The 13,617-nt window shown below is 44.7% G+C and overlaps 1 protein-coding gene across 1 annotated transcript in view; it reads left to right on the top strand.

Moving 5' to 3' along the window:
- Positions 1-13,617, top strand: part of cbl (Cbl proto-oncogene, E3 ubiquitin protein ligase) — a 43,162-nt gene that overhangs the window by 25,466 nt on the left and 4,079 nt on the right. Inside the window, exons 3-15 of the mRNA XM_030108072.1 lie at positions 33-179; positions 2,656-2,812; positions 5,505-5,626; positions 6,987-7,124; positions 7,847-7,934; positions 8,443-8,574; positions 8,739-8,957; positions 9,697-9,828; positions 10,566-10,991; positions 12,068-12,156; positions 12,278-12,484; positions 12,591-12,679; positions 13,032-13,277. Coding sequence (XP_029963932.1) covers positions 33-179; positions 2,656-2,812; positions 5,505-5,626; positions 6,987-7,124; positions 7,847-7,934; positions 8,443-8,574; positions 8,739-8,957; positions 9,697-9,828; positions 10,566-10,991; positions 12,068-12,156; positions 12,278-12,484; positions 12,591-12,679; positions 13,032-13,277 — 2,192 coding nt within the window. The remainder of the gene's footprint in view (positions 1-32; positions 180-2,655; positions 2,813-5,504; positions 5,627-6,986; positions 7,125-7,846; positions 7,935-8,442; positions 8,575-8,738; positions 8,958-9,696; positions 9,829-10,565; positions 10,992-12,067; positions 12,157-12,277; positions 12,485-12,590; positions 12,680-13,031; positions 13,278-13,617) is intronic.

Raw genomic sequence — 13,617 nt, 5'->3', positions numbered from 1 at the left:
CACACTCTTCCCTCTGTGCTTGGCTTCCACAGGCGAAACCTCACCAAGCTGTCGTTGATCTTCAGCCACATGCTGGCCGAGCTAAAGGCCATCTTCCCCAACGGTCTGTTCCAGGGTGACAACTTCCGAATCACCAAAGCAGATGCTGCAGAGTTCTGGAGGCGCGCCTTCGGCGACAAGTAAGCCCCGGTTATCAGATCCAGTCTACACACAGAATACTTTATTACCCAGATGTGTCCAAGCTGGCATCCTGAAACACCAGTGAATCCTTACAAGATGTTCTGAGGAAAAGTAACTTCTATTCCATTTATATAACTTGTACGCGGCTCTGTCCAACAGAAGGCTGTGGCAGGATGAGGCTGCATCCAGCTTGGATTGAGTGAGACTGCGCTGGCAGTGGAAAAGTCCACATTTCTCACTCCTGCTGAAAGTTTTATTACACTGAAGTGAAACAAAGCACATGTTGACCAAATGCTTTTCTTTTTTTTATGGCGTTAGACTTCCCTCACTTCTGTTTCCTCACACAAGCTTCTCATTGAAAATCATGCAGTACGACAAATTTAAGTTCAGCTCATAAATATAGCAAGAGGACTAAATAATCAACATGTACTTGCCAGTTTTAGAGAGATGTATGCCAATTAACATCTGTAGTTGCTATGGCAACACTGGTGTTTTCAGAGTCACCTATATTGTTCTTGAGGTGGATTACACCCCAGATAGGCCATCAGTCCATCACAGAAACAGATATCCAGACACTAGCGATGCACATTAAAAAAAAATGTTATGACCGTTAACCGACGCCCTTTAACCGGTTAACAACCGTTAACCGATAACATTTAAGGCCCGTCCATGCTTCACATGTCCGTGTGGGTGCGCGTTGCGCATTTGTCCGCGTGACGACCGATCCACTGACGTCCGCGCAGCAGCGGATTTTGTGACCGTGTTGCGCACAGGTCGCACCGGAGCGCCACAGCAAACAAAACATGCAGCCTGATGACTCCACAGAAACACACCCAGAGTGGAAAACTCGTGGACGGACAGAGCAGACTCTGTCTGGAGGGAGGAGAAGGTCTGCTGACAGAAGTGAAATTAGCTAATCTCTCGGCCGCCGCCCCCGCAATTGAGAAACAGGAAAAAAAAAAAAAGGCTAAATAAACTTTGATATTAAATGATAACGTACTGACCATGTGTGTGCTTAATTTTCTCTAAATGATCTGTAATAAAGGAGCAGAGAAACAGTCTGTAGTGCCGGAAAAGCCTCTGGAGGATCAGTGCGCCTGCATGGAATGGAGCGCTGCTCATCGGTGGAGCGGAGGCTCCAAAGCGGGTGCAGACATTGGAAGCATGGACGAGCCTTTAAACGCCCTGTTGAGTGGTTACATGCTGCCGCTCCGACATTCCGACGCACCACCATTTAGACATATCACCATTCCGAAATACCGCTATTCCGACACGTAGACATCTCACCATTCCGACCAGGAAATGTGTGTTACTCCGAGTGAGTGGCTGACTCAGCGCTGTCCGGTGCTTAACTGCAGATTTACAATGACATCTAAACTGTAAAAAAAACTACAAGATTTAGATATAATTAACAGTACTGTAGGCTTCAATCATCTCCTGTTGCTTTTTAAATTATTAGGGGGTAGAGCGAGCGCGCTGGTGATTTATTTGTGTGTTCTGATTAATTTCCAAAATAAAGTTTTAGCTTCTGAAATCCAATTTTTAAACAGTTCTGATGACGCTTCATGTTTATCTGGATGATGCGGCTTCATACCGAAACACTTCACTGTAAATCTGGACGACCCGCGGCGTCTGGAGATAAAAAGTAATATTCAATGTAACGCCGGTTTTGGGCCACATGCGTAAATGCGCACAAAGATACACACCCTCCCCTATTGTACAACATGAAGGCACCTGGAATTAATCAGTGAATTAAGGTGTCATCTGCAGCGCCATCATTGATATCTGTAATATAATGCCAGCGTGCGTGAAGACACACGGCTCTGTGGAGAGCTCCGCTCCAGCTGGGGCTTAAAAAAAAAAACTTAACCGATAGTATTAATCGGTCAAAGTTCCTGATATCGGTTAACGGTTAACCATGTGCATCCCTACCAGACACACATTTCATCCATGTGAACCCGGCATTGAACTGAGAATCGTGTCTCTTTTAGGTGGAACTGCTAACCACTACACCACCATGCAGGCCCGACCTTCTATTTTAAGAGTGTAAATGTGTTTCACACATTTACAGGAAATGTATGAAACATATCCGAGAGCAGTAATGTCAGAGTCTCTCTCTCTGCTGTTCGTTCCAGCGAGTCTTGGATTGTTTATTAAAGAAATGTTTGGACTGAAACATGGTTTTGAAGGAAACTTGACATTTGAATTTGAAATCTTTATCTAATGAATGGTTGACACATCAAGTTAAACATTCCCCGTTTTAACATGACAGTCAGCCACTGTGAAATTACAAGAAAACAGTGATAACTGGGATTTTCCCGTTTTAACTATTAGTATATTTTACTGGGACTGTGATTTTAAATGATCAACTTTTAACTTATTTCTACCAGTTGAGTATTGGGTTTTATTTTATGGTGCATGAAGTTTGTCCACTGTGAACACTCATAATGTGCGAGTGCTGCTCTTGTCTTTCAGAACCATTGTGCCTTGGAAGGTGTTCAGACAGTCTCTCCATGAGTTTCATCCCATCAGCTCCGGTCTGGAGGCGATGGCCCTCAAGTCCACCATTGACCTCACCTGCAACGATTACATCTCCGTCTTTGAGTTCGACATCTTCACCAGGCTTTTCCAGGTAAGCAGTACACTGAACACACACACACACTCACCTTTACTTTGTGTTACTGTTTTCCCGTACCTTCTAGAAATTGCCAAGACTACTCTTTGCCTCTATACACTGAAGCTGCAGAAGGCGACCGGATAAAAAAGAAATTGAGAGTGTGTTAAATTAGAAACAGAGAGAGGGCAGTTGTCAGTCATCATCTTTCACACCTTTCTGTGTTCTATAGTGGCAGCTTTTTCCGTCGGCATTATCGTTGTGAAAATCGTTGATCTCATGAGTGCACTCATTTTAATTTGCATTATCTAAACCCGCTTGCTCCCCTCTAATAAAGAACAGTATACTGGATATTGTTTATTGTCCGAGTGGCTTTATCTCTGGCTACTTGTGTATGCAGCACTCACAGACTTAATTAAAGCTAAACACATTACAAACATTTCCTCTGATACAGAAAAAGTCCTGCTCTAAATGTCCGCAGAGTCAGAAGAGGAAGTGAGCCCGTGGCCATTTTAAGCTCCGTCGTTGATGTGGGGTAGAGTGGCAGTCATGCACTGTTTTCATATTACATTTAGGGCCTTTCAGACGTCACATTTCATTTCGTATCTTTAACTTGAAAGATTGTGAAGCACTGTACATGTGAAAGCCTGCTTGCTCTGCTAAACTGAAGAGGAAGCAGCGTTGGTCTGCGATGAGATGACATTTAAATGGCAGAATCAAACAACCGAGAAATAAATGCACATCCACTGGATGTTTCTATAACCCTTTATAGTCGTATTTATTCACCCTGAGAGTCTGCTGACATTACAGTGAAATACTGAGTCTGACTAAGGAAGCAGTTTTTACTCGCCACTTCGTTTACTATAAAACACGAGAGACAGATTTTAATTTAGAAAAATATGGTGAAGCCAAAAGGAGAAAGATGTCTTCTTGACATTTTGCAGCTCATCACTTTTGCAGCTCATTTTCAGTGTTGTATGTGTTATTTTAACTTCCTTTCACACAGCAGACACACTGGTGATAAACAATTGCGGAACCACCCTCCCACTCACCACTGAACTCAGTCAGCGTCTTGTAGAGGAGAATAATCCACCCTTTTACTCATGACTTATCGCAGAGCTTGATTCCAGTCAGATGGTTACAAACATAACCTTAGAAGCTGACTCGGTGTCTTTACTCACAGAATCAGAGGCCGGTCGGCGTTGTTCATGAAAGCCTTTGACAGAAGGAGTTTCCAAAGTATCTTGAAATGCAGTTTGCCATAATTTCCTCATGCACGTGTCGGAGCTTCTCCAATGTGTCACTTGAGATTTAACCATGTTGAAGAAGCTGCTTAACGAAAGTCTCTGTTGTGACTCAAGCTGTGTCGGATCCTTCCCTGCCCAGTTTTCGTCGTGACGTAGAAAGCGTGAGAAATGAGCCCTGAGTAAATCAGTCTGCTCTTCGTCCACGTTCTAGTCCTCCTCACTTATTTTATGACTGCATTTCGTTTGACACCTAATGAAAGGAATGATTTGCCGACTGAAGAGAGGCTCCGTATTTAAATATTCGTCAGTACTAACTTGTCTTTATCAAGGACGTTCCTGGCTAATTTATTTGTTGACTAAACAAAAAGTCTGGATTCGTCGACCAGCCTGAGAATTCAAAATGCTAAGAAAATGAGTCTAATGGTTCATGGTTCGTATTTAAGTCTTCAGATAATTTAAAATCAAATGATTGTAAGCCAAAGACAATCAAAACAATAATATATATTTAGGACAAACAGGGCGAAAGTGGTTGCATTCATTATTATCCCATAAATCCAGCCTTCGGCAAAGTTCAGTGGAAGCAGAATTGGTAAAGTCACTGTTGTGATGAGCAGCGTCCAGGTGGGATCACAGCGCCTCCAGGTTTAGGATGTCAAATGTTCTGGCTGGCATGGCTCGTTCGCACATATCTCGGTCATTCCATGCAGATTGCTGGAGTTTAATGTCAATGCCGTCAGTCCATCGGAGTGAATATATTAAAGTAGTGCAAACCAGAGGACATCTCTTCATTTCCTGGTTTTACAACGCTTTTAGCCCCAATAGTGGGGAGCCAGCTGCATGACAGTAAAGCCACCTTGGACAAAAACTTAGTCCAACTAACATTTCAGGTGCTGACAGCAAAGGAGGAGCGTTTACTCATTTTGCCAACTGGTGACGTTGGAGATGGTCGCATACCGTGTACATGTTCACTGCTGGACTGTCACAAGAAGCGTATTTTTTGTAAAAGGTTTGGTGACATGCAGATAAACTTGCAGCAAATGCTTGTAGTATTTGTTCTACATGCCCATGTACCAATGTGGTGTGAATTCAAGGAAATATTGGTAAATTAACATTTTTTTCCATCTCCAACTAATCTGGAGAGATTGCCCCCCCCCACTGAGATAAGTTGGGGGTTTTATTTTTCCTCTTTCTGTGGCTCCAGATGGCACAGAATGAGTTCCACACTGATTTAAATATAGCAAATTATGCTGAGGCTTTCTTTTTAGCTTGTTTAACCCCGAATGCAACCCCTGTTCTATATCACACTGAGGTTCTGTAAACAGTTGGTGCAGCATCATCCATAATGCCATTTGTTCCCCTACTGCTCTCCTCATGATGTTAGTCATGTCCATTCTCTCACACATCCGTGTGACTCACTGCTCTCTTTCTCCCCTGTGTGTGTGTGTGTGCGTGTGCGTATTTAGCCTTGGTCGTCCCTGCTGCGGAACTGGAACAGCTTGGCAGTAACTCACCCGGGGTACATGGCCTTCCTCACCTACGATGAGGTCAAAGCACGGCTACAGAAGTTCATTCACAAGCCTGGCAGGTGAGAAGAGGCAACGCAGCACTTCGTACACACACACAAAAGAACCACACAAGCTGATGCAGAGTCGTCATGATTTTTCACTAAAGAAGACGTAATGGTATGATGTGAGTGCCGAGATACTTTTTTTAAATTCGCAGCACATCAGAATTTTGCGCAGTCATCACAGTGGCTTCAGGATAAACGGGAGGAAATGCTCATTGTTGTGTCGTCAGCCTCCATCAGCAGATTTAGGCAGTGAGCAACACACTGCTTCTTTTATTGGTACTTAAGAGTCCCCGCATAGTCGTGTATTTATTTTCACGGACAACAGCAAAGTGGCAGTTTTAAAGTTTGATTACCAGTGTTCACTTTTAAATAGCTATCACAACAGAGTGGACAGAACTGAAAAAGGCTGAGGGAACACAGGCTCATCCTACTGCGAGAGACAGAGTGTGTTTGTGTGTGTGTGTGTGTAAGAAACACCCAGAGCAGCATGGCACTGGTACCTTGCATCAATGGCGTGCATTGTACGCTGAAGGCTGATGTCACCGTGTCGGCCCGGCTCGTGCGCGGCCACGTTGACATCCGAGCAGTTGCCGGTCGATGCGAGTGCCGCTTTTCCACACTATATATTACTACTTTCTGTCAGGACGGTCCTGTTCGTACTACGGGTAAAACAGTTGCTCCTCTCCTGTGCTAAACATTGAGTCACCAGAGCGGCTGGGCGCACAGCGCTGTCCTGTCATCCTGGAGAACGCTGGGAGAGACGCTCATTTCCTGGCAGCTCAGGCAGCTCCTCCTAGCGAGCTTTAGATTTCTACTGTCTGCATCACAGGCACAAGCAGCTGTGTTTTACCTTTTTTTTTTTTAATTTTTTTTCCAGCCGGTTTATTTTCCTGCGCACAGTGCAGTAGCCTAGCATAGCAGGCGCAACCAAACTCATGCTTTGCCTCCAAACTATTGATAAAAGAGTATCTCAATATTGTCATACTTGGAAGCACCATTAGTATAAATATACTGTGTCACTTATCTTTTGTTTTGAGGAGCTGTGGTGAGTCTTAACTTGCTTAATGGCTTTGATTGGTTGTCTTTCGTCTGTGGATGCTCCTCCTGCACCAAAATCTATCTTGAGGCTACAATGTCTGTTTTTCCAAACTGAATTAAAGGTGATGTTTACCTAGATTCACTGATGCCAGTGTTGATAGTCGAACTGAAGCTGCACTCTTATGTCTTCACATCCCCTCCATTAAAGCATATACTGCAGATAATGTATATGTAATCTATTTACAGTATAGGATCTGTGTTTTGGGAGTGTGTGTTTCTGAACTCGACCTATGAAGCGAGGACTTTGCTGATAGAGTTGTACCTTGTTTTGTTTCAGCTATATCTTCAGACTGAGCTGTACGCGACTTGGCCAGTGGGCTATCGGCTACGTGACGGCAGATGGAAACATACTCCAGACCATTCCCCACAACAAACCCCTCTTCCAGGCCCTCATCGATGGCTTCAGGGAAGGATTGTAAGTCAGCAGGCATCATTGGTGGCAGTCCTGCATACATCTGTCATTTCCTCTCGGGCTTTTGTCTGCCGCTGTTTGTCACTGCGACATGTTCATTGTCATCTTTTGATGTAATTTCATCCACAGGGCTTCTCTTTTACTGTCATTTCGCTTTTTCTTCATCCCGCTCTCCACCACGCATACACCTCCATGCAAACTATGCCGTTCCTATTTTGCACAAAGTGATTGAACCTGTTTTTCAGAACCGAAGCAATCATATTTCTTCTTCCCATCATTCCAGTGTCACCGTAACAGAATAGAGGCGTTGGTTTCTAACCCGCGCCCCATTTAGTGGTGTGCACAGCTTGTGTAAAAGTCAGCTTTTCATGCCAGCATTGATGTTTCTTTTTATGTAATAGAAGCAATGATTGATCTGTTCCAGCCTGTAATCAAACACTACTTAGAGCTGGGAAAACCTGTTTCATAAATCAACTTTATCTACAAAACATTTATCAAGGAGTGATCACAGTTTTTAAGCCATTTGTAAAATAGTCACGTACTGCATGAATAGAGTGAACAGATGTTTTCATTGCCACAGCTGGTTTGGTATACGTGCACTGTGATCATACTAATAAATAATGATGACAGGCTTCGGATTAAAAGTGTTTGTTAAAACAGAGATGTTGTGCTTTGAGGGGACTTTAATGTGTACTTTGTAATAATGCGTCCCTCTGCCATCGCAGCTATTTATACCCTGATGGCCGGACGCAAAACCCTGACTTGACAGGACTGTGTGAGCCTTCGCCTCAAGACCACATCAAAGTCACACAGGTCAGAGCTGTGCGCCTCTGCGTGTTTAGCAACTCTTTCTCATTGGGACTTTTTGTGATTTTAGGTTTGATTCTACACTGAATAATGCCTGAATTTATCTCACTTTAAAGCTCTAAACATTCTGAATATCGGATGTCTGAATCAACCTGTAATTGCAATCAGACAGTTCTACACAAGAATTTTCCACACTATAAATATTTCATGTACAAGTTTTTCATGCAGGTGAACCAAAAATACTTCTGTTATAAACAGGATGTTTTTATTTTAATGTTATCCTTAAGATTGAAACTGTTTTTTTTTCTGTCTCACGTATGTTCACTGGAGTTTTATAAAGGTTATAACAACAACAAAAAAAGTCTGATTTTGCCTGAGCACAGGACTGAAACTAAAAATACGCCCCCGCGTTTTCAACTTAACGCTCCAGATCCTCCGAGGCTCTCTTCAAAATGATCTCAGGTTGTGTTGTTACTGTCTGATGTTACTGTCTCATCATGTTTTCCCCCCTCAGGAGCAATACGAGCTGTACTGCGAGATGGGCTCCACTTTCCAGCTTTGTAAGATCTGTGCCGAGAATGACAAGGATGTGAAGATTGAGCCCTGCGGTCATCTCATGTGCACTTCCTGTCTCACTGCCTGGCAGGTATGAGAGTGTGTGCATGCAGAGGGGTTTGTGTGGGTTGGCTAAGTGTGGTAACTCACACCTGTTGAGAGCAGAACACTCATCTGTAGTGCTCTTCTTTGCGCACATTAAAGAGTCCGGCCTCCTTTCATCTGGGCGTGCTGTTGCGTCTCCCTCTGCTGCAGGAGTCTGAAGGTCAGGGAACAGGTTGTCCCTTCTGCCGCTGTGAGATTAAGGGTACGGAGCCCATCGTTGTTGACCCCTTCGACCCCAAGGACAACAGCGGGGGCTGCGGCAGGGGCACGTTTGGCGCAGAGGGCGCGCCGTCGCCCAGCTACGACGACGACGACGACGACCGGCTCGAAGACCCGCACCTCATGATGAGCAAGCTCGCCTGCACAAAGGTACGGTTGAAAAGGCGCCTGGATTTAACCAAAGCAGGAGTCGTTTCAGTGCAGCTCGGGTTGGAGTCTCGGCACTTGAAAGAAGCTCTGCTCTTTCTCATCGATGAAACATTTAAGCACTTAACACCCTGAGTGCTCCTCGTGGGCCTACTGTCCTCTTATCTCCTGTTTTTTTGTTTTTTTTGTTTTTTCTGAGAGACCCATCTCTGCTCAGATGAAATGCCGCATGCCTTGGCCTTTTTCACATTTTCGTGCTGCAAGCACACTTCTTGTATCAAAAGTCTTTCATCTTCATCTTTCATGGTGCCAAGGTAACGGCTGTTTTTGAGCCTCCTCCCTCATATCTTACATCTTTTATCTGCCTCCAAGAAGCTGTGTGTGTGTGTGTGTGTGTGTGCTCGTCAGTTGGTTTTACAGTGTAGGTGAACACCTGAGATCACACACACTTTGAAGCGGTCTCTTTGGCTTCGATTGTTGATGGTTTCTTTAAACGTTAGTGTGTACTTGTGCTTGTTTCATCTGCGACTGAACAAAAGTTCTTTATTTTTTTCCTTTTTTGTTGAGTTGGTGAATAAAACACTTCTTTGCTTCAGTACAGTGAACTAAAACATACATTGTAGGTTAAATGTATACACGTCTGGTAATGTTCTGAGAGCTGTTTTGTTTCTTTTTTTATCATTGAAAATTGAATTGAAGTCAAATTTTTTTTACCAGTCAAGATGCTGTTCTTTGTGTTCAGGTGGAGCGGCCTCCATCCCCCATGTCCATGGCTCCTCAGTCCTCTCTCCCCCCTGTGCCGCCCAGACTCGATCTGTTACCCCACAGACCCTCCAACTCTCCCGGAGCCTCCAGCCCGGGCGTCACGAGTAAAGTACGTCAGTCTGCACACACTCAGCCAGTCTTCTGTGGTGTAATGTATCTGTCTCACTTTGCTGTGGTCAGTCTTGAGAAAAGATTAATGACAAAACTTAACAAGTTAGTGGGAAAGAAGCTTCGGTGTGTGTGGGGAAAATTGTGTCAGATCAACACAATGTTGCCACAGGAAGTCAGAGATGTTCATTCTCATCTTGAGGTGCTACAACACTTCTCCCTCTCATTTTTAGACCTAAATTACTTTCTTTACTCTCTTCCAGTTATAACTTGTATTTGAAACGCTTCTCCATAAAGTCAAAGTGGAGTGAAAAACCATCCCGGACTTGAAAATAATTCACCCTCTGACTGAGCTCTGTGATTTGAATTACGCTTACTCTCGGTTCCCCTGTAGCCGCTAACAAGGTGCTGAAACGACTTTCTGGGTTTGTCAGTGTACTTTATATTCTGTACATAAGTCATTCTTTCCTCTCGCTCCATCGTCTACGTTTTTGCATATTTCTGTTTAAACGCAGGTAGATGGAAACTGTGTTTGAGTTGTCTGCAGATGAACATTTTCCCTCGGTGTGATTCATCTGTGCTGTGTACGCAGCTGATTATGGTGACAAATGGGTAGACGGCGGTTTTCCCACTAAATGGATTATTTTCAGAGCAGAGAATAAAGGCGCAGAGTTTTCTTCTGTTTCGCATCAATGTTGTGTGCAGACTGACTGAGCGCTCCCTTCTCCCTCTCTGCAGGCAGCATCTCACCACAAAGACAAGCCTCTTCCTCTTCCCCCGGCGTTGCGGGACCTGCCCCCTCCTCCACCTCCGGACCGCCCCCACTCGGCCGGGACGGCCCCCGACGGACGGCTGCAGAGGCGACCCCTACCCTGCACGCCCGGAGAGCCCCCCCGAGACAAACTCCCCCCTACACCCCCGAACCGGCCCCTGGCCGACTGGAACTCCAGGCCCGTCCCCAAGGCCCCCGCCTCCTCTTCGTCGTCGTCGTCGTCCTCCTCGTCCTCCTCCTCCTCCCAGGTCTCCAGTTTAGGGGGGGACCTCCGAGCAGGTGTCAGGGAGCTGTCCAACAGACACTCCCTGCCCCTGGCGCTGCCCTCGGCCCTGGACACCCGCTCAGACTCGCAGAAGAACAACAGCTCTCTGAGTTTGGACCACCAGCTGGTCAGAGCAAGCACAAAACACAGCACACTACACTGGCTTCACTGGATCCAAAACAACACATAAAGACAGTCTTTAGCTCTGCGGGACTCTCCGAGGTGTACTTAAAAAGTCCAGCATACAGTTGATATGTTTAAACAGCTGCTGGTTCTGAAGGGCTTTGTGTACCGCCACAGTTTCATCCCATTCACCGCAGGAATCCAGCTGAAAGACTCTGTACACATTTAAACAATCTGCGTTGTTCCTGTTATCTTTATGTAGGGATTTATAGATTTTTTTATTTTATTTTTTTCCGTGTTTTTGATAGTTGAAGAGAACATAAAACAAAAATCACTAGTCTCCAGGCTTTTGTTTATCTCAGCAAAGAGACTGAAAACAAGAGTGAAACTGACTTCAAGAGCTCATGAAAGGATGAACTGTTTTGTTTCATAAAAATTTTAAGTACAATAGTTAGGGAAGCAACAGAGAATCGACCATATCTTTAATGACGTTTTACTTTTCAAATCTTAACGAGTGATTCTGAAAACATTCACCTGTCCTAACAATCAGTACGTTTTGACAGTTAAGACAAAATAGTTGTATCTCAGACATTTGGAAAGAGTGGTTTAAATTCTTTCCAAACATTTTGTTACGTTTTAACAAGCAAAACCCTAAAACAAGAACTGACCGACTTCATAATTCTTTGTGTTCTAGACTTGAATAGTGGTGAATTATCAATATGACTAACAGAAGTGATATAAAGCCAGAAAATATTCTGGCACTTAAGACATGAAACCACTTGTCAGTTTGGTGCTTTGCTGTTTAAATGGAAGCTTTAGTGAAGAATTATGTAGACGTGTCCCTAAAAATTAGAATATACAGAAGATGAATGAATGAATGGGTGAATGGACATAAAGCTTTTTTTTGTAGCACCTGTAATTAATGGGCTTTACATCTACTTGGGGATGTTTTATTAGGTATTATTAACTTCTAGAAAGAGCCACCAATAATGTCACTAATTTCTTCAGTTATGGTTTGTTTTGTGTCTTTTTGCTTTTCCTTCATTTTCACAGATGTGTATGTTTATGTGTCATTTTCAGAGTTTCGCCGCTATAGTAGGTCAAGAGTACGACAACCCCAAAGTGAAGCCCTCAGCCTCCGCCAATGCCATCTATGCTCTGGCAAACAGGTACACAGCACTGTCAGTATGAAGATGTTAATGAATATTTAAGAAACTCTTTTACTTTTCAAATAGTAATGTTTGATAAATGAGTGATTACAGTTTCAGTTGTACGTGTCTCTGCCCCCAGACCATCTCCCGCTCTGAGGTCAGTGGCGGGAGACGAGGCGCGTGACAGCGAGGAGGAGTCGGAGTACATGATCCCTTCGTCTCGCCCCGTCCTGCCCCCGATCACAGCCCCGGCGGTAGGGGAGATCCCCCCTGTCCCACGGCCCCAACCGCCTCAACCCCCGTCCTCACTCCAGACGCAGAGTCAGGCCTCCCCGCTCAGCTCACGGTAATCCGAGCTCTTTAAATTCACTCCTGCTACCGTGGGACGGCGTTGGGTGCCGCTTTCTGGTTTCTGCCACTGTTGATGTTGTTGCTGCGTCGTGTTGCTGCAGGTTGACGCTGACTGAATTAGAGGATGGACCTCAAATGTATGAAGCCATGTACCACATCCAGTCCAGGTCACAACAAGCCAGAGATTCAGGTATTTTTCACTCAGACTGCGGCAGACATGCATGTGTGGGAGGATGAACGCCCACGCACAGCTTGAATCACATTAAAGACCTAATCTCTCATGTCTAATGTCTGGTTCATCAACAGACTTCAAATGTCTCCCAGAATCCTTCAGAAACAAAAAGCTAAACTCCTCTCCTGCTTCGTAGAAACTTTCACTTTGTAACGAAAGCTGTTGTTTTGTTTTAAATTCTCTTTATATCATTTATAATAAGTTTCTCAAGATATGTTTGAAACGAAGAGCAGTTTTATGAATGGTTTCTGCTCAGTAACTTGAATCCCGCCTGCTCCCTTGTTGACTCACTGCCTTGCTGTTGCTCCAGATTACTCAGAGTTGCCCCCCCTGGCGATGACCAACGGCCCCAGAGGCCAGGCAGTGGAGGAGAGGGAGGAGGAGGAGAACGGCTACGACTTCCCCAAACCCAGACTTCCGATGCCTCCCGCCCGGCGGACTCTCTCGGAGATGGGGGGCTCCCTGTCCTCCTCTTCTTCATCTTCATCGTCATGCTCGTCCTCCACCGCTGCTTTCAACCGCCTGTCATTAGACTCGGACGCCGGCGCCGTGGCTGGTAAGCTCACTCACTCATTGACAGTAATAATAATCCTAATAACGCGTTTCCCTGCTGCCCATCATTTATTATCCGGTTGAATAGTGTTGGTAGACAAATGTAAACACATTTTATTTAACCCTGTTAGATCACACTGTTATTGTGATGGATCCACATTGAGATGGTCATATTTCTTGCTGGCTTTACACTTTCAATTAACCAAAATGAAAATAAGCCCGTCTGAATGAGGAGGCGCCATCTGCCTCAGTTGGAAATGCTCCGTCTCATCCGAGTCGACTGGCCCTTCAGAGTATGGGCCTCTGTGCAAATTAACACTGAAATCCTTTAGGAATTGTACATC

This window comes from Salarias fasciatus, chromosome 14 (genome assembly GCF_902148845.1).
Source record: "Salarias fasciatus chromosome 14, fSalaFa1.1, whole genome shotgun sequence".
Lineage (NCBI taxonomy): Eukaryota > Metazoa > Chordata > Actinopteri > Blenniiformes > Blenniidae > Salarias > Salarias fasciatus.
Note: the sequence above shows the minus strand (reverse complement) of the source record. Positions and strands in the feature narration are given on the sequence as shown.